Source organism: Myotis myotis, unplaced genomic scaffold, assembly GCF_014108235.1.
Source record: "Myotis myotis isolate mMyoMyo1 unplaced genomic scaffold, mMyoMyo1.p scaffold_m19_p_6, whole genome shotgun sequence".
Classification (NCBI taxonomy): Eukaryota; Metazoa; Chordata; class Mammalia; order Chiroptera; family Vespertilionidae; genus Myotis; species Myotis myotis.
The window spans coordinates 83,411,757-83,434,724 of NW_023416368.1; the positions used below are offsets into that span (position 1 = coordinate 83,411,757).

Below are 22,968 nucleotides of genomic sequence, written 5' to 3' on the forward strand. Positions count from 1 at the left end.
AAACCAACTGTTGGCAGAACATAAACTTCTTTTACATTCTAGGAACTGTAAATTGGAAATACCACTGTGTGGAATACTTTCACAGTATCCAGGTTGAGGACAGCTATCCCTTAGGATCTGTGATTCTACTCAAGTATATACACCATCAGCCAACTTTGGCCCACAGGCCAATTCCAGCCACACCAGTTTTGGGAAATAAATTTTATTGAAACACAGCTCCACCCACTTGTTTCCACATTGTCTGTGGCTTTCAAGCTACAATAAGTGAGTGAACAGTGGCTGTCTGTCCCACAGAGCAAACACATATTCACTTTCTGACCCCCATACAGAAAAAGTTTTCCAGCCCTGTTCTGAACTGATGCTTCTCAAACTCTACTGTGTATATGGATCTCCCGGGGAGCTTGGTAAAATGCAGGTTCTGAGTCACCCGTCCTAAGTGGGGGCTTCAGATTCTTCATTCCTAACAAGCTCCCAGGTGAGGCTGTGGCTGCTGGTCTCTGGACCATGATTTGAGGAGCAAGAATCCAGGGAACACAGCAATCAGCCAGGATGTCTCTGTGAATCCTTATAGATAAGACAGACAATGTGGCCTCATTGGCACCTTCAACTCATTTTCTGTCTGCCCCTGGCATCACCAGCAATGGTGCAGACTTTCATTCAGTGTTTATTGCACCCTTTACAATGGCTAGACAGACCCAAAGCAGGAAGAAAGATCGTGTATTTACAGCCAAAGAGATCTCACCAACCTTCAAGGATGGGTGGGAGAGGAAATGGAACACATGGTTGCACAATGTTTTAAAATGTAGTCCCCAAAGTCAATCATGATTGTGACAGACATAACCTGAGGGGCTGGTGGATATTGCAGGGTGGGACATGGCACTAGAGTCCTTTCGGCAGCTCCCAGGCAGCCACATGGAAGGTGGCCAGCAGTCCATTAGCTTTTGGCAGGGGACACAGAATCCAACACAGGAGAGTAATCGACATGTCTAGAGTCAATGTTCTAGACATTCGGACAAGTTTCCTTTGGCAAACTCCTCAGTCTGGAGCACGTCCTCCCTTATCCCTTCCTTGTTTGACACATTCTGGAAGCTCAAAAAATATTTCTTGATAAACTATATGTATTTGATTAATAAGAAATGATTAATATTTGATTCCAAGAGCCGTCTTATTTAAATACCATTGACAATAATAATAAGAGCAGGCCAGGTGAAGGGAATTTTGAAGAATGAGGGTACATTTCCCCTGATGATTGCACTGCTCTGGGGCTGGGCACCTGAGAGCTTTCTAAGAAGGGAGGGAAGAGAGGGGAGTTGACGCTTGTTCGACATTTGCTGGGTCTGAAGTGTTATACACACAATAAATGAGATTTCATATTCTCAGACCATCTGAGGAAGTGTGGTGATCTCTACTTTCCAGAGGAAAAGCCAGAGCCTCCTTCCACCCCCCAGCCGCTTCCAAGCAGGGGGAAGGGGGAGGGAGGGGTTCTGAGTGACCCCCTGAGGTGAGAGCGGGCTTAGAGGTAGAAGTTGGCAAGAAGCAGGTTTTCACTCTGGAAAAGGAGAGGTGTTGGGGGTTTGCAGGCAATGAGTTCTCCATCCCGAGACTGGGCGGCCACTCATCAGTAGACGCTGGCGGACCTTCCTGATGTGGAAATGCTATGATTTGCTTCAGGCAGACAATTCTCTGGCCTTTTGCAACTGGTGCTGGAAGGTCAAAGCGGGTGTGAGTGACCCAAAGGCGGTCAGCGCTCACTCCCCTGAGTCCATGGGGTGTGAGTGTGCTGGGCCCAGACACCTCAGACACCTCGGGGACAGTGGCTGGGTGGCATCACCAAAAGCACCAAGCCACCCACATCTCCCAGCAGCACCTCCTTTCCTCTCCCCTTAGGGCTTTTTTAACTATCCCCTCCGCCAGAAGCAGAGCTGCATTACAGGCTTCAGAAGGACCAGCCAGGGCAGCTGTGTAGCATCTTTGTGTGGAGAGTTGACTCCTCGGCACCCCCGGGCTACCCCTCCAGCTGTGAGGGTTGGCTGGGGAGAGACAGGCCAGCGGCGCCTCCTTCAGGCAGCTCTCCTTCCTACCTCCCCATGACAGTCTTGGGGGATGTGAGGCTCTAAGCCAAGCTTAAAGGTGGGGAGAAGGCAGGGCACTGGGGACTCCCCACCCACCTGTGTCCAGGGGCAGAGCCTGAGCTGGCAGCATGGGCGTTCGGAAGCGCAGATGCTGGCTGATCCTTTCCCCCAGCCCCCCCCCCCCCGCTCCCTATGTCTGACTGCTGCAGCTGTGACCACTAGAAGTCCTTGTCTCTGTGAATCCTTGTAGGCAAAACAGAGAAATGAGGCCTCATCAGCATCTTCGAGTGGAGCTTGTTTTCTGCTCCAGCTGGAGGGCTGAGCACCAGTGAAGAACCAGACAAATGGTGAGCTGGTGGAGGAGGGCGGGGCAGTGATGTGCGGGGCTCCCTGCACTGCCCAGCAGGAGCAGGCTCCTGGGCTGCACACGTTTGTGATTGTGATAAACCCTCAGAGGCAGAGAACGATCCCAGCCTGCGCTTGGTAAGGGGGCCCCTGAGGCCAGCGAGCCAGCTGACCCGGGGTGTTCAGGGCTCAGCCACGGCATCAGCCTAGAGGACCTCCCACAACTCTGCCCGTAATTGGAGTTGGGTCTTCTTTTTATCCAGAATCTAGTAAGAGCTTTAAAACTATATGGGTTGTTGTCGTTGTTTTAAAGAGAGGGGCCTGAGTGAGAAACTGAGTTGGGATAAGACTTTGATGAGCTCTGGGTCTTCGGGGTCCCTGGGGAACTTTTCCTGAAGAGTGGTCCCTTCTCCCTCCCAGTGGGAGTGTGTGTGCTGGGCAGTAAGCAGCCGGGGAGAGAGGAAACGGCCGCCTCAGACACTGCCCACCTCTTCCCGCAACTCGCAGTCCTGACCCAAGACACAGAGGCAGGCACTGGAGTAGGAGAATTGATCCCCAAAGTAGGTGGCAAGCGAACCGCCAAGAGAACACAAAGATAGGAGAATTGGGACATCTTGAGACATTCCTTCCTCCTTTGGCATGGTCCTCAGTGTATTTGTCCCCAAACCACCATCACCACGCTCAGAACGGGAACCCCAAAGCCAGGAGGGTGTCTTCCTACTTGTCACTATGCTGAGCACAGAGGGAGGAGCACAAAGATCATAAGTGGGTGGATGTGGGGACAAGTGAATTGTAAATAAATGAGAGACTGAATCAATGAACAAATGATAAACAAACGAGTACAAAAATGAGCGATTAAATGAATAAAGGAATGGAAAAATAGACAAATGGAAGAATGGATAGATGGAAGGGAAGGAGGAAGGAAGGAAGGAAGGAAGGAAGGAAGGAAGGAAGGAAGGAAGGAAGGATGGGAGGAAGGAAAAGTAATTACCTAAAGCACATATTTTACACAGGATGGGAGCCATGGTATGATCCAAGATAGTACCCCATACCCTCCTTCTAGAGGCCTGGTCACTGAGAAGTAGACTCCCCAATCATCCCCTCACCCCTGCTTCTCACAGGCCTTGCCCAGTACTAGGGGCTGGGTCAAGGCCAAGCCATTCATCCCCCCAGATAACCCATGCTCAAGCCCAACACTCCCCCACTCTCCCCGGCCTTGCAGTCCTGGCCCTGCCCAGGGAAAGCCCTCAGAGGGGTCCCTGGACGCCCTTGCAGCCTCCAGGTGCTCTGCCAGCGGCTTGGGACTTGATGCGAAGTTTATGGGGCAGGGAGGGCTGAGCAGGACCCTCGGGATGGCTCCCTGGGGTGGAGCCAGCCATTCCGGATGGCAACCCCATGGGACCAGCAGTGGATGTCAGTAACACCTCTGAGGACCCCGAAGCCTGGCAACCAGTTTGCACAGGAGACCATAGCCCCCAGCAGGGCCAGAGCTCAGGTGGGGGTCCCCCATGCCCACCCAGGATGTGACAGCTGAAGAAGGTGGCTGGGACAGCAGCTTGCAAGGCCACATCCATTCTCTTGGGGTCAGCGGGGGCAGGGTCCTGGGGGAACCTGGAGGAAGTGGCCAGGCCAGTCCACTTGTGAGCCACTTGGCAGGCCTGGCATCCTGGAACCCCAGCATCCAGGCAGCACGGCCTCAAGACGCAGCCATGGGAGCCAGGCAGAGATGGGAGTGGTCCAGCCCCAGTGAGGGGGTGTTCCGTCCAAGGGGACGCCCACAGCAGGGCCTGCAAGGGCAGGCTCCGGGCGCTACCAGCTGGAGACAGGAGGCCAAGGTGACGCTTGAGAGCCTTCAGCTCAGCCCTGAGCAGAGCGTTCTCCTGGAGCACTGCGGCCAGCCTGCCCTCCAGGGCCTGGTCATTGAGACGCCGCTTCTCCCGGGATCTCTTGGCCGCTTCGTTGTTCTTCCGCCGCTTCTCCCAGTAAACCGTGTCCTTCTTCTCTTCTGGCAGGAACTCCCGCTGCCGACGCAAGACCGGGCCCCTGCCCCGCGCTCCCTGCAGGATCTTGCTGCGACCTTGGAGTGCATCTGGCAGGCCCAAGAGACTCAGATCCATGGCTGCCTGGGGGATCTGAGGAACAGGGAAGAGGTCTTGGCCTGGAGCAGGAGGCTGACCTGGAAGATCCTTACCTCTAAGTTGCCCTCCACCTTTCCCAGTGGGGGAGGGGTGCAGGTGCAATGGGAATTTGTCTGGAGAGCAGTGTGGGGGCAGAGAGGGGTGTGTTTGAGAGAAGGGGAGCTCCTGGGATGATTTGATGTCTGATGGAGGTGTGGATGAGGCTGCTGGAGAGAAGGCACTGGCTGGGAAAGGCGACCACAGTCATCAGGGAGGGTCAGTGGGCACTGTAGCCTTTGGGAGGGTGCAGGCTCCTTCCCAACTTCTTACCCCTGAGAAGGTCAGCAGACAAACCAAGAGCACAGTTCAATCTGAGCTCCAGGGTGAGGTTCGTAGAGGCTCTGCAGGGAGCAGAAGAAAGCCTGAACCTAGAAAGAGAGAATTGTCCAGCGTTAAGCTAAGTTAAGTTGGGGTCAGAAAATAATTCACAATTTATCGGAACTGTGCCCATTTGTATACCAAGGTCTCCATCTGTGACCAGTTCTATGCCTGCCCATCCATTCATGAGGTCATCTATTGACTCATCCACTCACTCAACTCTACATTTGCCTATTCTTCTACCAACCCCCCAACTAACTCCCCATCCACCCATTTGTCCACTTACCCACCCACCCACCATCTTATTTATCTCTCCATACACTCATTCAAATATCCACCTATCCCCCCTCCATTTGTACAATCATCTGTCTACCATCCACTCATTCATCCATCCATCTAACTTTCTATTCATTCACTGACAGATATATTTTTAAAGAAGTAATATTGTGCCTACAGGTAACAAAGAAAAACACACAAATATGACATCATAAACATTTTTTAATTTTGTACATCAAAGATACTATTCACAAAGTAAAAAGACGACCCACAGAATAGGAGAAAATATTTGCAAATTGCATAAGGGATTAACATCCAGAATACATAGAAAACTCCTAAAACTCAACAACAACAACAAAAACCTGATTCAAAAGTGGGCAGAGGACTTGATGAGACATTTTATCAAAGAAGATTTACACATGGCCAGTAAGACAATGGAAAAATGTTCAACACCATTAATCATTAGGGAAATGCAATTCTAAACTACAATGAGATATCACCTCACAACAAACCTGATGCTACTATCAGAAGACAGCAAGTGTTGGACAGGATGTGGAGAGATTAGAACTCTTGTGAACTGTTGGTGGCAATGAAAAATGGTGTCGCCATGTGGAAAACAGTACCCATGCCTGGACCCCCTTGAAAACTCCTAGTCATGTGAGAGGATCACCCCTCCCCCCAAACACACACAGATTGCAACCCTAGAATTCTGGCATAGGCTTATAAAAGTGTGAATCTCTTAGATTCCTAAAAGCATTGTTCAGCTCACACCCATCTTCCCACAGAGGATGAAAATAAACAAGTGAGGAAGATACTACATGAATATTTTCTTTGGACAAACCAGTGTGTGAATGCATGAATGTTTTTTAGAATGAACCAATGAATGCATGAATATTTTTGGATGAGCCAGTGAATGCATGAATAGTTTTTGCATGAACCAATGAATGCATGAGTATTTGAATAAAAATGTCACCCCAACCATTTTTACCCCAATAAATTTAATTTTTATAAAAAAGGATGAGTGAAATGTGAGTGAAGGAACAAATGAGCAGATAAAGTAATACTCAAGGGCAGGACCCTGAGAATGGAGTGCAATAAGCCTGAATGGGTTCTCTCTTCCTTCGGGGGCTGAGCCTGGGTCTTTCACCACCCTCACACCTCATCTAAGCCCCAGCCAAAATAAGTCCCCAGACCAGCTCTCACTCAGCGCCCTTGTCCCAGTAGCCACAGCATCCTCCTGTCACCCTCCTGGCCCTGTCCTGGAGGGCCTTCAGACAGCGTACTGACCACCATTCTAACTTCAAGGATGCTGACCAGAGCCCAGGAGTTGATGTGCATCAGCATGGAGGTCAAAGACACGTGTCAGGGCCCGGGGGAGGCACCAACCTGCCTTTAGAAGACATAATAGGGTGGCAGACAAGCCCAGAGATGACTGGACCAGGGTCCAGCTGGGCTGGCAAGGGAGGGAGACACAGAACAGGGTTCTGTTAAGCCAATTCAAAACCAGCAGTTGCCCAAGGAAGAAGTCTGTGCATGGGGTGATGGTCAGATAGAGGAGGGACAGGCTGTCTCTCTGCTTGAGTCACTCCTCTCTGTGGCTTGGCCAGAGGTCCCCTAACCACCACCTCCTACACCTCTAGGGAGATGGCGAAGTAGATAGCTCAGCTGCCCGAGTTTATTTAGAGAAGATGCAGTGAGGGTTGGGCTGGGCCTTCCTGTGGTCACAGAAAGGCCGTGCTAATGGGGGGCGGTGAGATAGGGAACGCTCCTTGTGAAACAGCGTCCAGTGGGTGAGGAAACAGATAAAGGGTATCCCCCAAAGATGGCCCAGTCAAACTAGCCCCATCAGCCTCTGCAGCCTCCCTGATCAGTGGCCATCAAAGCTCTGCTTGGTTCCCCTGCATGGCTGGGAGCTCATTCACTCTGAAGTCAGCCCTGTGAGGCTGGGTAAGCTGTCAAGGTCAAGAAAGCCTTCCTGGAATGGAGCTAATATCCAACTTCACGGAACCTTTCCATGTTGGAATTCACTCTCTCTTTGTGCCCATGAAAACCTTCTCCTCCCTCTGGCCCCGAAAACACTTGGAACTTGACGCATCAATGCTCATGTTCCCTCATCACTACTCTACTAGTAGTCTGCTTTCCTCCAAGGAAAGCTTAGGGAGCCCCTGCTGTGCCAGGCACAAGCAATGTCACCATTTGCACTCACCACTAACCGAGGCTCTGAGAGGTCAAGTGACTTGCCTGTGTCAGCACAGCTCACACCTTTTCTAACACACTTTTCCCACTTCTTACACTGAGGACACAGTCTTTTGTTGTTGTTGTTGTTGTTAATCCTCACCAAAAGACACTTTTTCCCATTGATTTTTTTAGAGAGAGTAGAAGGGAGTGGGAGAGGCAGAAAGAGAGAAACATCAATGTGAGAGAGACACATCGATTGTTTGCCTCCTGCACATGCCCCAGCCAGGGCTGGGGATCAAGCCTGCAACTGAGGCAAGTGCCCTTAACTGGAGTTGAACCCAGGATCCCTTAGTCTGTGAGCTAATGCTCTATCCACTGAGCCAAACCGGCTAGGACAGGACACAGTCTTTTTTGTTGTTGCTTAAACCCTCACCTGAGTATATGTTTATTGATGAGAGAGAGAGAGAGAGAGAGAGAGAGAGAGAGAGAGAGAGAGAGAGAGAGAGAGAGAGACATTGATCGGCCACCTTCCATACCAGAAACTTAGGTACTAGTATGTGCCCTGACTGGGAATGGAACTTGCAACGCTTTTCATCTTTTTGTGTACTGAACGATGCTCCAACCAGCTGAGCCACCTGGCTGGCTGGGGCTGGGGACACAGTTTTGAGTTTATTGAGTACCTCTAAATAAACAGAGGAAAAAAGTGTCCAGAAACGGCACTAATAATAATGGATCAGGGCTGACATGAGCACCCAAGCTGCTGGGATGACGCAATGGGTGAAGAGAGGTAAGAGCTTAATCCTGCTCTAAATGGGTTCAAATCCTCCTTTCCAGCTGAGTGTGCTTGGGCTTCCAATGTGTCATCCGTAAGACAAGGATAATAGTAGCACCATTGGTGATGTCAAGAACAAATAAGATCAGATATGTGAAGAGACGGTAATAATAATAGAAAATGGCCCACATAGCTATTTTTATAGTTGGTGGTGGTATTAGAACTATCTCCCACTAGACCTCTGTGACCATACCCCTGTGGTTATCTGTGTTGAGAATTTCTGTGAGAACACTCAGAGACCACCCAACACAACAGTGTCAGTTTATAGATGACAAAACTGGATTTCCTTTGAAGGTGGTGGATCAAATACACATTGAAACTGCCTCCCTTCTCCCCAAACACTTAAAAAATACAGGAAGGTGCTAAGGAAGCAGAACCAAAGCAGATGTGCCCAATGGCAAGGTGCCCCACCCATGGAAGTGCAGTGCCACCTAATATGTGAGGTCAAGAGCACACACTCTCAGAAGACTATCAAAGAGATGAAAAATTCACAACTACTTTATGAAGCTCCCACAAACTCCCCAACTTGAAGAACTGATACCAGAGGAAATAGAGAATACTGTACAATATTAAAATCCAGTGCAAAAATAGGTCAAGTTACTCAAAAATATAAAGGATGGAATAATAGCCATAAAAGAAGAAGAGGAGGTTATAAAACAAAAACAAGTAGATATAAATAAGAACCAGTTAGAACCATGACATGAAAAATATAGTTGCTACAAAACTCAAGTGATGGGTTGACTAGTAGAAGGGAAACCCAAGACCCAGATCTGGAAAGGGACTTACCAAGGTCACATGGGATTTTAGTGGCAGAGATGAACTCCAAACCTGGAGCCCAGGTTATAAAAGCCAAGACCTAATTTCTAACTCAGGAGATGAGCCTGGAGGCCATTTGTGGCTCTCCAAGAGTGTTCTGTGGTTTCCCCTTCTCTCCTGTTTTTTTTTTTTCTTTCTTTTTTCTTTGCCTGTGTTATAAGGTTGCTGCTGAGCTGGACTTCACAGATCTTCCCTAATGAGGAACAGAGCTTTCTTTTTCAGACTAGCCAGGTTGGGACAATGGATGTGGAAAAAATGGCCAGCCTTCCCCTGCTCCAAGTTAGAATTTAATTAAACAGAATGTTAATATCAGAAGAGCTGATTGAGTGAAATGGCTAATATTGGTCATGGGATGCTGAATGGGTGACTTAACATCTCTAAGTATTAGATTTCTCACATATAAAACTGGCTCAGGGGTCCCCATCACATGCAGATGTTTTGAGAATTAAATATTAAGTTGTATGTACAAGAAACCAGGCATATTCAGGTGGTCTCACATGGAACACTTTTCTGCATCCCAGAAAACCCTTTTCTTTGAGGCCAAAGAACCCTAATGAGAACAAAACTATAGTCACTTGGTGACTCAGCTACAAATGGGGGAGAGAGAAAAATAAAAAACATTTTTAAGGACAGAAAAAATGGTGAGAAAAAAATAAATCAAAAAAGAGTAGGTTGCCAAAACCGGTTTGGCTCAGTGGATAGAGCGTCAGCCTGCAGACTGAAAGGTCCCAGGTTCGATTCTGGTCAAGGGCATGTACCTGGGTTGCGGGCACATCCCCGGTAGGAGATGTGCAGGAGGCAGCTGATCGATGTTTCTCTCTCATCGATGTTTCTAACTCTCTATCTCTCTCCCTTCCTCTCTGTAAAAAATCAATAAAATATATTTTAAAAGAAATGGTTTAAAAAAAAAAAAAAGAGTAGGTAAAACAATATGAACCCCAAGAGCCCACATCAAGTCAAATCCTATATAATAAAATGCTAATATGCAAATTGACTGAACGGCAGAACGGCCCGTTGCTATGATGCACACTGACCACCAGGAGGCAGACATCAATACAGGAGCTGCAGCAGTGGTGGCGGGAGCCTCTCCCACCTCTGCATTAGTGCTAAGGATGTCTGACTGATGGCTTAGGCCTGCTCCCCCATCAGTCAGACATCCCCTGAGGGCTCCCGGACTATGAGAGGGCATAGTCCAGGCTGAGGGACACTCCCCCCTGAGTGCATGATTTTCGTGCACCAGGCCTCTAGTAATAATTAAAAAGCCAAAGGTTAAAGAAAAAGAGAGAATCTTTTTTTAATTGTTGTTAATCCTCACCTGAGAATATATTTTCTATTGATTTTTAGAGAGAGTGGAAGGGATGAAGGGAGGAAAAAGAGAGAGGGAGAGAGAGAGAGAAACACCAGTGTGAGAGAGATACATTGATTCGTTGCCTCCTGCATGTGCCCCAGTTGCGACCAGTAATTGAAGCTGCAACCCAGGTACATGCTCTTGACCAGGAATCAAACCCATGATCTTTGGTGCATGGGCTGATACTATAACAACTGAGCCACACCAGCCAGGGCAAAGAGAAAATCTTAAAAGCAGCAAGAGAAAGTCAGTTAGTTACCTACAAGGAAGCTCCTATAAGACTATCAACTGATTTCTAAACAGAAACTTTGCAAGGCAGAAAGGATTGGCACAAAATATCCAAAGTGATGAAAAGCAAGGACCCACAACCAAGTCTACTCTACCCATAAGGTTGTCATTTAAAATTGAAAGAGAAATAAAGAGTTTCCCAGACAATGAAAAGCTAAAGGAGTTCATCAGTACCAAACGAGTATTGTAAGACATATTATTAAATGGGCTTCTTTAAAAAGAAAGATTGGGAGGGGGAAGAACATAAATACAAATGATAAAATGGCACCGACTACATACCTATCAATAATCACTTTAAATGTAAATAGATTAAATGCTCCAATAGAAAGACATGGGGTGCCCTGGCCACTATGGCTCAGTTGGTTTGGCATTGTCCCATGCACCAAAAGATTGCCAGTTTGATCCCGGTCAGGTCACATGCCCAGGTTGTAGACTCAATCCCCAGTTGGGTGCATGCAGGAGGCAGTTGATCGATGTTTCACTCTCACATCAATGTTTCTTTTTCTCCCTCTCCCTTTCTCTCTCCCTCTCCCTGCCTCTCTGTCTAAAAATCAATAAAAATATTAAAGAAAGACATAGAATACCTGAATGAATAAAAAAACCCACAACACCCTTACATATGTTGTCTATAAGAGACCCACTTTGGATAAAAAAACATATAGACAAAAAGTAAAGGGATGGAAAAAGACATTTCATACTAATGAAAATGGCAATAATTATATTTAAAAACAAAGGCTATAAAATGAGACAAAGATAGATATTTCATAATGAAAAAAGAATCAATCCAACAAAGGGGTATAACTCTTATAAACATTTATGCACCCAACATAGGATCACCTAAATATGTAAACCAAATATTGATGGACTAAAGGGAAAGATCAAAAGAAATATAGTCATAGTAGGGGACTTTAACACTCCACTGACATCAATGGATGGAACTTCCAGACAGAAAATCAACCAGGAAACAAACAGCAGCCTTAAATGACACATTAGACCAGATGCATTGAATTGATATTTTTAAAGCATTTCACCCCCAAGCATCAGAATATACATTCTTTTCAAGTGCACATAGAACATTTTACAGGATAGATCACATTTTGGGCCACAAAAAAATGTCTCAATAAATTTAAGAAGATTGAAATAATATCAATCATTTTCTATGATCATGTGGCATGAAACTAGAAATCAATGACAAGAAAAAGAACTTGAAAAATGCTCAAATACATGTAGGCTAAATATCATGCTACTAAACAATGAGTGGGTTAAAAATAAGATCAAGTAAGAAATAAAATGACACCTTGAGGCAAATTAAAATGAAAACACAATGACCTATTGGACACAGTGAAAGTAGTCATAAGTCAGAGAGTCATAGCAATACAGGCCTCCCTTAAAGAAATCAAAACAAAGTCTCAAATAAATGTATAACCTTACAACTGAAGGAACTAGAAAAACAAAACAACAAATAAATCCCTCAGTGAGTAGGAGGGAAATAATAAAGATCAGAGTGGCAATAACCAAAATAGAATCTAAAACAATACAAAGGACCAATGAAACCAAGAGCTGGTTCTTTGAAAAGATAAAAAAGATTGATAAAGCCTTAGCCAGACTCATCAAGAAAATACAAGAGAGGACCCAAATAAATAAAATAAGAAATGAAAGAGAAGTAACAACTAACACCAGAGAAATACAAAGGGTTGTAAAAAAATATTACAAGCAATTTTATGGCAACAAATTGAACAATCTGAAAAATATAGAGAAATTCCTAGAAATACACAATCTTCCTAAACTGATTCAAGAAGAAATATAAAATCTGAATAGAACTTATTACAACCAACAAAATTGAAGCAGTAATAAAAAAAAACTAACAAAGTCCTGGACTGGATGGCTTCACAGGTAGATCTTACCAAGCATTCAAAGAAGAACTAGTAACTACCCTTCTCAAACTATTCCAAAAATTTCAAGAGGAGGAAAGAAACTCAAACTTTTGTTATTAGGCCAGTATTTTGCTAACCCCAAAACTAGATAAAAACACTACAAAGAAAGAAAATTATTAGCCAGTATCCCTGATGAACATAGATGCAAAACTCCTCAACAAAATATGAGCAAACTGAATTCAGCAATACATTAAAATTATCATACACCATGATTAAGTGGGATTTATTCCTGGGATACAAGTTTGGTTCAATATCAAACAAAATTAAGTAACATAATACACCACAAATCAAGTAACATAATGCACCACATAAAAATAAAAAATCATATGATCATATCAATAGATGCATAAAAGGGTTTTGACAAAACCCAGCATCAATTTATGATAAAAACACTCAGAAAATGGGAATACAGAGAACATGCTTGAACATAATAAAGGCCATAGATGACAAAGTCACAGCTAACATCACACTTAACAAGAAATGTTAGCAAGGATGTGGAGAGAGAGCCCTCGGCTCGTGCACTGTTGGTGGGATTGAAACTTGGTGTAGCCACTGTGGAAAACAGTACGGCGTCTCCTCAGAAAATTAGAGATAGAATTACCCTAGGACCCTGCAATTCCACTTCTGGGTATTTATCTGAAAAAATTCAAAACACTAATTAGAAAAGACATAAGCATCCCTCTGTTCCTGGCAGCATTATTTACAATAGATACGGGAGAAACCTAAATGTAAATCAATAGAAAACTGAAAAAAAAAGATGTGGTACACATATACAATAGAATATTACTCATCCGTAAAAATTAAAAAATCTTACCATTTGGGACAATGTGGATGGACCTAGAGGGCACTATCCTAAGTAAAATAAGTCCGAGATAGGAAGACAAACATCATATAATTTCACTAAGACGTGGAATCTAAAAAACAAAATAAACAAAACAGAAACAAACTCATAGATACACAGAAAAAAACAAGGTTGGCAGGTGGGAGCAGGGATGGGGGACTGGGTGAAAAAGGTGAAGGGATTAAGAAGCACAAATTGATAGTTACAAAATAGTCACAGGCATGTAAAGTACAGCCTAGGGAATATAGTCAATAATATTGTGACAGCTAGTCATAGTGTCAGGTGGGTGCTAGACTTCTTGAAGGTGTCTATGCTAGACACCTGAAACTAATATAATATTGCATGTCAACTGTAATAAAAAATTAAACATTTAAATTTGATAAAAAGAGAGTGGGTAGGCTGCCTCACAATTCCCCCACCCACTTGGCCAGAGGGCAGCCTACAAGTTTCCATTTGTTTTGTGCTAAAAGGGGAACTAAAATGACCACAAACTCTCCATTGGGGCTAAGACTTGCTAACATTCACAGGCAAGAGGCGGCTTTGGGGTGGCCAATGAACATCTAAAAAATTGTTCACCCCCCACCTCCGCCCCCAACCCTTACCAGAGAAATACTCATTTGTTTTCATTTACACAATGAGATACAGTTTTGTTTTGTGTGGTGTGTTTTTTTGGCTGAAATTGGCAAAGATTTTTTTAAAAATTATAAAACTCAACACTAACAAGGATGTGGTGAGATGGGCACTTGTGTACCTAGAAGGTGGAGGTGTAAATTGCTTCCTGGAAAAGCAATTAGGCAATATGACATAAAGGTGGACTCATAACCTCTTTAGAAATGAGTTGTCACTTCCCTCCCACCTGAATCACTGCACCTGGCATCTCTCTATTCTGGCCTCAGCATGACCAACATCCCTCACCAAGCACCATTCTAGCCACTTAGAACCTCTTTCGTTTGCGCAAAAGATGTTTTCTCACCTCCACATGCTGTTCCTTCTGCCTGAAACATTCTTCTCTTTCCTCATCTCTTTCCAGGCTGAATCTTACCGCTCCCTCAGGACTTAGCATAGACGTTACCTCCTACAGGAAGCTCACCAGATTGACCCCTCTCAGCTAGGCCAGGAGCCTCTTCTGGGTTCCCAGCACTCTGCGCTCTCACCTACACCACAGTGACCACTCTAGGTCCGTGTCCGCCATGCCCACACTTTTCCAGGATAAGCACTTGGTGAATACAGGAGGTGTAAAATATTTGGAGCCAGGACCACAGAGAAGAGGATGGAGGTGCAGTGGGGAGCAGCATCTGAAAGAACTTTAAGAATTTTCTAAGAATTCCAGCTAACGAATCCAGCAAGGCAGCTCTGAGAGGTAATGAAGTGTCCATATCACAGGGGTTGTGCAATTGGGGGGGGTCAGAAACTGCTTCCCTAAATTCCTCTCCGACTTCACCAACCTCCCTGCCCAGGCTCAGGGGGCCCAGGATGAAGAAGGTGCCCTTCTCCCCAAGATGTTACAAGTGCCTCTCCTCTAAGAAAGCTCCTAGTGAGGACAGGGACCTGCAGGGTCTGTTCCCAGGGCCCTAGGCAGCCCTTCCTTGGAAGAGCCGAGGAATCTCAAGAGGCTACACTCTCACGGGGTTCAGGGAGCCCGATGGAGCCTCGGGGCCCTGCACTCTCACTCTGAGTGAACCCCTGCTTCATAGAAGCCCCAGTGAAACCAATCTCTAAAACTGAGAGCCCTCTGAGAGTACTCAGATTTCAAGGGGAAATGCAAGGCCCCTGGGATCGGTGGCCCTCCCCCTCCCTGGCTTCCTCCTGGGGCACATGGAGAGGCCAGAAGCCACTGGTGAGTCTGAGCCCAGACCACAGCCCAGCTGGAGTCCCCAGAGCCAGGACCAGGCTGACAATGGGGGATGGAGGTTGGGGCCCGGGAGCAGGGTGTTTGAAGCCAGCAACACCTGCTGGTCCAATGTCACACTCTGAGTGACATTGTTTCATGAGCCTCAGTCTTTACAACTGTCAAGTGGGTACAAAGTTGGGGCCTGCTGGTAAACAACCCAGGTACATGCTCAGCCCCAACATGTACTAGGTGTTTCATTCTGGATTTCCATGATCTTCAGGGAGGTCCCAGGGTTCACAGGGTCTGATCTGATAGCAGGATGAGGTCATGAGTGAGTATCTGATGGAAATTCACCTCTTGAAACTCAGTGAACAAAATTCATCTCGGGGACTTTAATTCCTCAGCCCCTGGCCAGGCATGTTCCAACTGTTCTACCTCCCCCTCCTCCAGCCCAAACCAGAACCATCCTCCAAATAAGAGGAATCTCAGATCCTTGGTGGTCAGGCAGGTTGGGGTTCATCTGCCTGAGAGAAGCTCGAGGCCCCCTACCCAGCCCAGCGGTGGTATCCCAGAAGAGGTTTGGACACCCGGCCCCAGTCACGTCGCAGACTCAGGGAAGGAAGCTCAGAGGTGCCCCGTATCCAGACAAGGCCAGGACCCCTCCAGCCCCTGCTCCCACTCAGGCCCTGGTTGGGGGGTCTCTCTTCCAAGCACCTGAGTCTCCAAACACCCCTGCTGCTGGCTAGACCACATTCAGGCCCATGGGACTCTACACAGCCTCATGGCTGTGCCTCCTCTCACTCACTCTGTTCCAGCCACATGGGCCTCCTCGCTGTTCCCCCAACACAACAGGCACAGTGCTACCTCAGGACCTTTGCATGTGCTACTTCTTTGGCCAGGAATGTTGTTCCTCCAGATAGTCATGTGGCCCTATCCTCACCTCCTTCAGGCCTCACCTCCTCAGCAGGGCCTGCACTGACCCCTGGGCCAATCACCACCCACACTCCTAGCCCCATTCATGTTCTGCCCTTTTCTTGCTTTGTATTTATTTGGGGCACGTATCACCCCCTTACCTTTTAGTTAGTAGCTTAGGGTCTGTCTCTGCCACTAGAACAGCAGCCCCTGGGGAAGGTGATGGTGCCCTTCTGTGTCCCTGGTTCCTAGAACAGCACCTGGCACACTGTAGGTGCTTAGTACCTGTTTGTCGAGTGAGTGAATGAACGAATGTGAAAGATGTTGTTTAATTCTCACATCTTCCCTGAGACGCAGACTCTCCCCTTTTTTGTCACAGAGGCTCAGAGAGGTACAGTGTCTGCTCAGGGTCACACAGCTGGTCATGGAGGGGTATGGAACCTGGGCAGCTGGACCCAGAGCCCATCCTCTCAAGCCCGGAGACGTGGCTGGAAATGTGGCAAGTCCCAAAGGCACCTTGAGGCCAGGATGCAGCTGCTGGCTCAGGGCTTGGTGCCATGGAGGCCAGGGCCCGTCTCCCTCCTTGAAATGGGCCCAGGACTGTGCTGAGAGAAGCAGCTTCTTGTCCCAGGAGCCCTGCCCCCACCCCCAGGAATGGCTGCCTCCCCCACCTCCCAAACTGCACTCAAAGCATGTACACCCCACTTTCCCAGCCCTCACCCCAAACCTGAGTGTACCATGGTTCTCAGAGATGTCATGAAGCTGGGACTGGACTCTGTAAGTTCTCTGGGTCCCCCAAACACCCACTACGTCATAATAACCGTTTCTTGGTGCCTGGTCCTGCCCGGCACTATCTGCGGAAGGGATCTTTTCACCACAGCTTATGTCATTTTCCAGCTTAAAACCCTCAACGGATCCAGACCACGCTCCCTCGCCCCACCCATGAGGCCCTGCAGAGTCTACAGGGAGCTGGTCCCTTCTCGCCCCAACCACTCTGGCCTCCTTGCCTCCTCAGACTCACCACAGAGGCTCGGCACGTGCAGTCCTGCTGCCTGGACCGCTCTTCCTCGCCTCCCCTAGTTCCCTGGCTCTCATCCTTTGATTGCAGTTTCTCTAGGACAGTGGTTCTCAACCTTGGCTGCACATTAGAATCACCCGGGAATCTTTTTAAAATCCTGATTTCTGGGCCTCATCCTCCAGAAATTCTGTTTCTTTGTCATGGGGTGAGGCCACAACATTACTAACAAAGAAACAGGATTTCCGGAGGATGAGGCCCAGAAATCAGGATTTTAAAAAGATTCCCAGGTGATTCTAATGTGCAGCCAAGGTTGAGAACCACTTCGTCTAGGAGGCCCTCCCTGACCTCCCGGGAGAGATGAGGTGCCCCTATTCTGCACTCACTGAACACCAGGTGTTTGTGCTTCTCAGCATTTATGATCCCTGTCATTTCCCATTCAGTCCTGTAATTAATTGACTAGCATCCCTCTTCCTCCCATGAGGCCAGACCTCTGTTTTTCTCCCCAGTGTATCTCCACCCCAGGGCCTGACACAAACTAGGTGCTTGATAAACTCTGTAGAATGAAGGAGGGAGGCATTGAGTTCTGCCATCACGCCCAGGTCCCCATTCTAGTGTTGGGGAGACGGAGACTCACTCACCTGATCCTGGGTTCCTCCCTGCAGAGCCTCCCCCCTCCCTCCAGATTAGGCCCGAGGTTCTCTCAGAGGACATTTTTCAATGTCTGGAGACGTATTTGGTTGTGACGACAGGGCAGGATGCTCCTGGCATCTCCTGGGTCGGGCGGGGATGCTGCCCAACTCTCTCTACTACACAGGACAAAGCAGTGTCAGCCCCAAATGACAATCACGCGTAGAAGAGACCCCTGCTTTAGGGGAACAGCCCACATTCCAGGCTGATTTAGGAAGGCCTGCCCCTCAGGCAGACTTGGCCCCAGTAGCCACTGGAATGGAACTGGTGGTGGTTGTTAAGCCTGGATCTGCGGGTTAGACCTCACCTTGAGCCAGCTGCCACTGTCCTAGCTGTAAAGAGAGTGGTGCTATCAAAAGTCACTGCTCACAGGGTGACAAGGCGACAGAATGGGAGAAAATGTTTGCAAATTCAATATCTGATAAGGAATTAACATCCAGAATATACACTGAGTGGCCAGATTATTATGACCACTTGATGTTTGTAGGCAAATTTGCTATAATTTCGCGCTGAAGTTGTTAGAGGGCCAGACCATTATAAATAGGGAGGCAGGTTGTTTACCACGACAGTAGAAGTGATTTTTTTCTGAAGATGTGGGTAAACAAGGTGATTTAACAGCCTTTGTATGTGGGATATATATACCTTTTAATACTCAACAACAACGTGATATAAAAATGGGCAAAGGACTTGAATAGACATTTCTGCAAGGCAGATACATGAATGGCCAGTGAGCACATGTAGAGAAGCTCAACATCACTAATCATTAGGGAAATGAAATAAAAACTATAAAGAAATGCCATCCCACACTCAGAGGATGGCTACTATAAAAAACCAATCGCCTCAGAAATAGCCAGTGCTGGGGAGGATGTGGAGAAACCATAACCCCCGCGAGGTGCTGGTGGGAATGTAACACTGTGCAGCCACTGTGGGAAACAGTTCAGAGTACCCCACAAAAAATTTAAAAATAGAGCTACAGTATGATCCCCCGATCCCACTTCTGGATATGTATCCAAAAGAACTGAAAGCTGGCTCTTATACACCTGTGTGCACACCTGTCTCTGTAGCAGCATGATTCATCGTAGATCAAATGCAGACGCTACGCAAGTCTCAATGGACAGATGACAGATACACACAATTGGTCCGCCCACACAATGGAATATTACTCAGCCCTAAGAGGAAGGACATTCTGACACCTGCTACAATATGGATGGACCCTGAGGACATTATGCCCAGTGACATAAGCCAGACACAGAAGGACAAACCCTGTAGGTTTGTCCACTTAGAGAAGGTCCCTATGGAAATCAGCTTCATAGAAATAGAAAGTTGAATGGTAGGAGCCAGGGGCTGGGGCAGGGGGATGGGGAGTTAGTGTTTAATGGGGACAGCATTTCAGTTGGGGAAGATGAAAACTTCTGGGGGTGGATGGAGGTGATGGCTGCACAACAGTGTGAATGCGCTTAATACCACTGGTCTGCACACTTAAAAATGGTTAAGCTGGCAAATTTTATGTTGCATGCATTTCACCACAATTTAAAAATTGGATAAAATGAAGAGGGGCGTGGTGCTGGTAGCCATGTCTGGGACAGGGGCTGGCTTGTCTAGGAAGCCTCACAAATGTCCAGCCCCAGTGGCTCCCACCTCCCTCAGGGTAAAAGCCCAAGTCCTCCTTGAGGTTCACTAGGCCCTATACAACCTGCCCATCCCATGGATGCCCCACCTGCTGTCACTCACTCTGCTCCAGCCACATGGCCTCCTCGATGTTTCCCCAACTCACCAGGCCTGCCCCAGGGCCTTTGCACAGACTGTTCCCTCTACCTCATATGCTCTCTCATTTCAATAGCTGCTTGACTGGTTCTTTCTCTCAAGGTCCTTAACCCTCTCTGTAGGAGAGAGTCAATTCATCCACCATAGCTCCTCAGCCTTATGCCTGACTTATACTTGGGGAATGAACCCTTTCCAGGATGAGGGGAGGTTTCTGAGACACAAACATCCAGCCTGTTTGCTCCACATAAACCAGTCATTACCACCCTTGGGGCCCACCTGGGGTGGGTGGGGATGTTCCACCTCCTCTTCCCATCTGAGCAGGACCCAGAGCAGCCGTGGGCAAACTATGGCCCGCGGCCCGATCCGGCCTGTTTGAAATGAATAAAACTATTGAAAAAAAAGACCGTACCCTTTTATGTAATGATGTTTACTTTGAATTTATATTAGTTCACACAAACACTCCATCCATGCTTTTGTTCCGGCCCTCCGGTCCAGTTTAAGAACCCATTGTGGCCCTCGAGTCAAAAAAGTTTGCCCACCCCTGACCCAGAGCCTCCAGGTACCGCTGCAGCCAGATGGTGAACACAAAGTAATTGCTCAGTTAACATTTGAATGAAAGTTCAATATGGAGGCACAAAGAGAGGTAGGTATGGAGAGAGACAGAGAGGAGAGAAGAAAATGGACAGAGAAAGCAGGAAGGGCAGAGAGGGAAGGAGAGAAGGAGAGGAGCAGCAGAGAGAGAGGTGATGGCCACTAACCCAGGAACTACAACCCCACACACGACAGGCTCCAGCAAACCACAGTGGAGGTCTGCCACACTGTCTGCAACAACCATTCACTCTTATCAGCATGGCCACTTGAACCTCACAGCAGTGACACCGGACCCCAACCACCCCCAAATCTTCACAAGAACTGGACCCCACAATAGTCAGACCCCCACCCACAACAGACAGACCACAGGTCTGCATGGCAGCTGGACCACCTCACCACCAGGTCCCAGAGCACAGTTGGGCTCCTCAGTGACAAACCCGAGAGGCAGACCCTAGAAGACCACACAATAGCCAGACCCTCCCTGGTCCCTAAACACCATCTTCTGAGACTACGACCCTCCACACAGTACTCCCTCCACACACGCACTAACGGGTGTAGTCACCTGTTACGACCGACGTAATTAGGTCTTTTTCAGAATTCATGAAGCCCCAGTTTCTCGTTCCATTAGTGATGACAAGGTGACAGCTGGCTGGAAGTCAGCCAACAGCAGCGGTACTGAGTGAAGGCTGGGGACCAAGAGTAGGGACAACGCCCACAGAAATGCAGGGACACGAGAGGCCTGAGGCCTGGTGATGAGAAAGGGCAAGGAGAGAAGAGGGAGGTAGGCCGCAGGGGAAGGTGGACTGTGGGGATAAGGTGGTGAACTGTGTGGGGAGAGGGTTGGCGAACCCCGTGGGGAGAGGGTGAATCTCGGGGTGAAGTGTGAGGTGACCAGCAGGGAGGAGAAGATGAACAGTGGGGAGAAGATAGGTGGCAAGGCAGAATGTGGGTGGTGGAGAGGTGGCTGCAGGAGGGTCCCCAAAATGGAAGTCAGCACTGGGGTCTGAAACCTGATGCTCCCAGGAATGACATCTTGTAGCCTGGACCTGGACCCTCTCCTCCCAGCCAGCCCTCCCTGCCTCTTCCCCAGGGCAACAACCCATCCTTCTCCCTCTCCGGGCAAAGGTTTCAAAGAAGGCAGAACCTAAGGAGAACGAGGACATGTGGGGGGTGGGGGAGGTAGGTCAAGGGGGAGAATCCTATATTCCCCCCCACCCCCCACTCCCTGCCCAGAGAGTGAATGTTGGATGGGACAACAGGGTCAGAGGCAGACAGAGGCAAAGAGAGACACATAGGATGGAAGGCACACAGAGAGACCCTCACCGCCAGAGACCCTCACCGCCAGAGACCCTCACCCCCAGAGACCCTCACCGCCAGAGACCCAGAGAGGGAGAGAGCTAAGGAAGGGAGAGAGAGACAGAGAGGGTGGGAAGCTGTGAGAGTGGAAGAGTCTCAGAGACAGCATGGGAGAGGAAAGGGACATTGTCCAGAGAAATGGAGAGAGGGGCTGAGATGGGCAGGGGAGGTGGTCTGGGTGCAGGGTTCCTGAGGGCCCCCAGTTCACTGAGCCTTGACCAGCTCAGCTGGGCTGTACCTGCATGTGGGGCTCACAGAGCCCTGTGGAGCCACTGATCAGCCTCCTGGTCTGTCCTCCACCTCCTCTGTGGCGGAGGGAGTTACCGCGCTTTCATAAAGGTGACACCCAGCCCCCAGCCAGTTGCTCGTGGCTTTCCCTGCAGGGCTGTCCCCCGGCTGGTGTCTGCCCAGGGAGCAGGTGCTGTGTGTAGGCCCAGTCTTAGGGGTGTCACCAGAGAGCAAACATCCCCACCAGGAGGGCACACAGAGGGTGGTCTAGCCACTGAGAGCCCAAAGTGGAGGTCTGTGCTGGCCAAAGCTATAGCTTCTCATTCCACCCCGCTAAGACTCTTTTAGAAAGATCAGGGGTGAGCGGGGGAAGGCAGGGGGATTTTTCTCTACATGCATGTGAGGACACTGCTGATCACAACCCTCTGTGGCTCAGCACTGGCTCTCAGGTTTTCTCATGCCTTGCCCTGGCTCACCCATTACTCCAGCCTGCCCATCAGAGGAATCTGGGGCACAGAGGCATTCAGTAACATCCCCCCAGGGGAAGAAGATTCAACTGCAGTATGAGTTTTCTGAGTGGACATCAGTAAACTGAAAGGAAAGGCATTCCACACAGGGAACCGCACATGTGAAAGCTCTGAGGTGAGGATGGAGGGGATATGTTGGGGGAACCCTGGAAGGAGGTGGAGGGACATTTTCAGAGCTTGTAGGAAAAATACTGCACATGGTGCCGGGGTGAACAGGCTGCGGGAGCTTGATGGGACCTGGAGGTGGGAAAGAGCCTGAGCCCCACTGCACTTCCTGGGGGGAGGGGGGCGGGGGGGGGTGGGGGTGGGAGGAGGGCAGGCCTGGCCCTATTTGAGGAAGATTCACCTGCAGTGGGTTTTGTGTCCTTGGTTTGGGGACAGCGGCCCCTACTGGGCACTTTGCAGAACTTCACCCTTCATCATGGTTTTATTCAAAATATATTGCCACCCATCCGATCTTCCCAGTGAATTAACTTATTCTTTAATATGACCATATAAGAAATGCAGGTGGGGATATTTTTATTAATGTCTGATATAATAATACTTTATATAAATAACTAGAGGCCCAGTTCACGAATTCGTGCACATTGAAAGGAAATTAATTAGAAGGTGGCCAGCAGGGCAGGACT

At 48.2% G+C, this 22,968-nt stretch overlaps 1 protein-coding gene across 1 annotated transcript; it reads right to left on the reverse strand.

Moving 5' to 3' along the window:
- Nucleotides 1–3,592: 3,592 nt before the first annotated feature.
- On the reverse strand, nucleotides 3,593–4,571 carry NFILZ (NFIL3 like basic leucine zipper). The gene has a single exon (XM_036312895.1). The coding sequence runs from the start codon at nucleotides 4,532–4,534 to the stop codon at nucleotides 3,665–3,667; it is 870 nt and encodes a 289-aa protein (XP_036168788.1). The 5' UTR covers nucleotides 4,535–4,571; the 3' UTR covers nucleotides 3,593–3,664.
- Between the last annotated feature and the right edge of the window lie 18,397 nt (nucleotides 4,572–22,968).

Excerpts from the sequence above, each read along its gene's own strand:
- NFILZ (XM_036312895.1), bottom strand. The coding sequence starts at position 4,534 with ATGGATCTGAGTCTCTTGGGCCTGCCAGATGCACTCCAAGGTCGCAGC.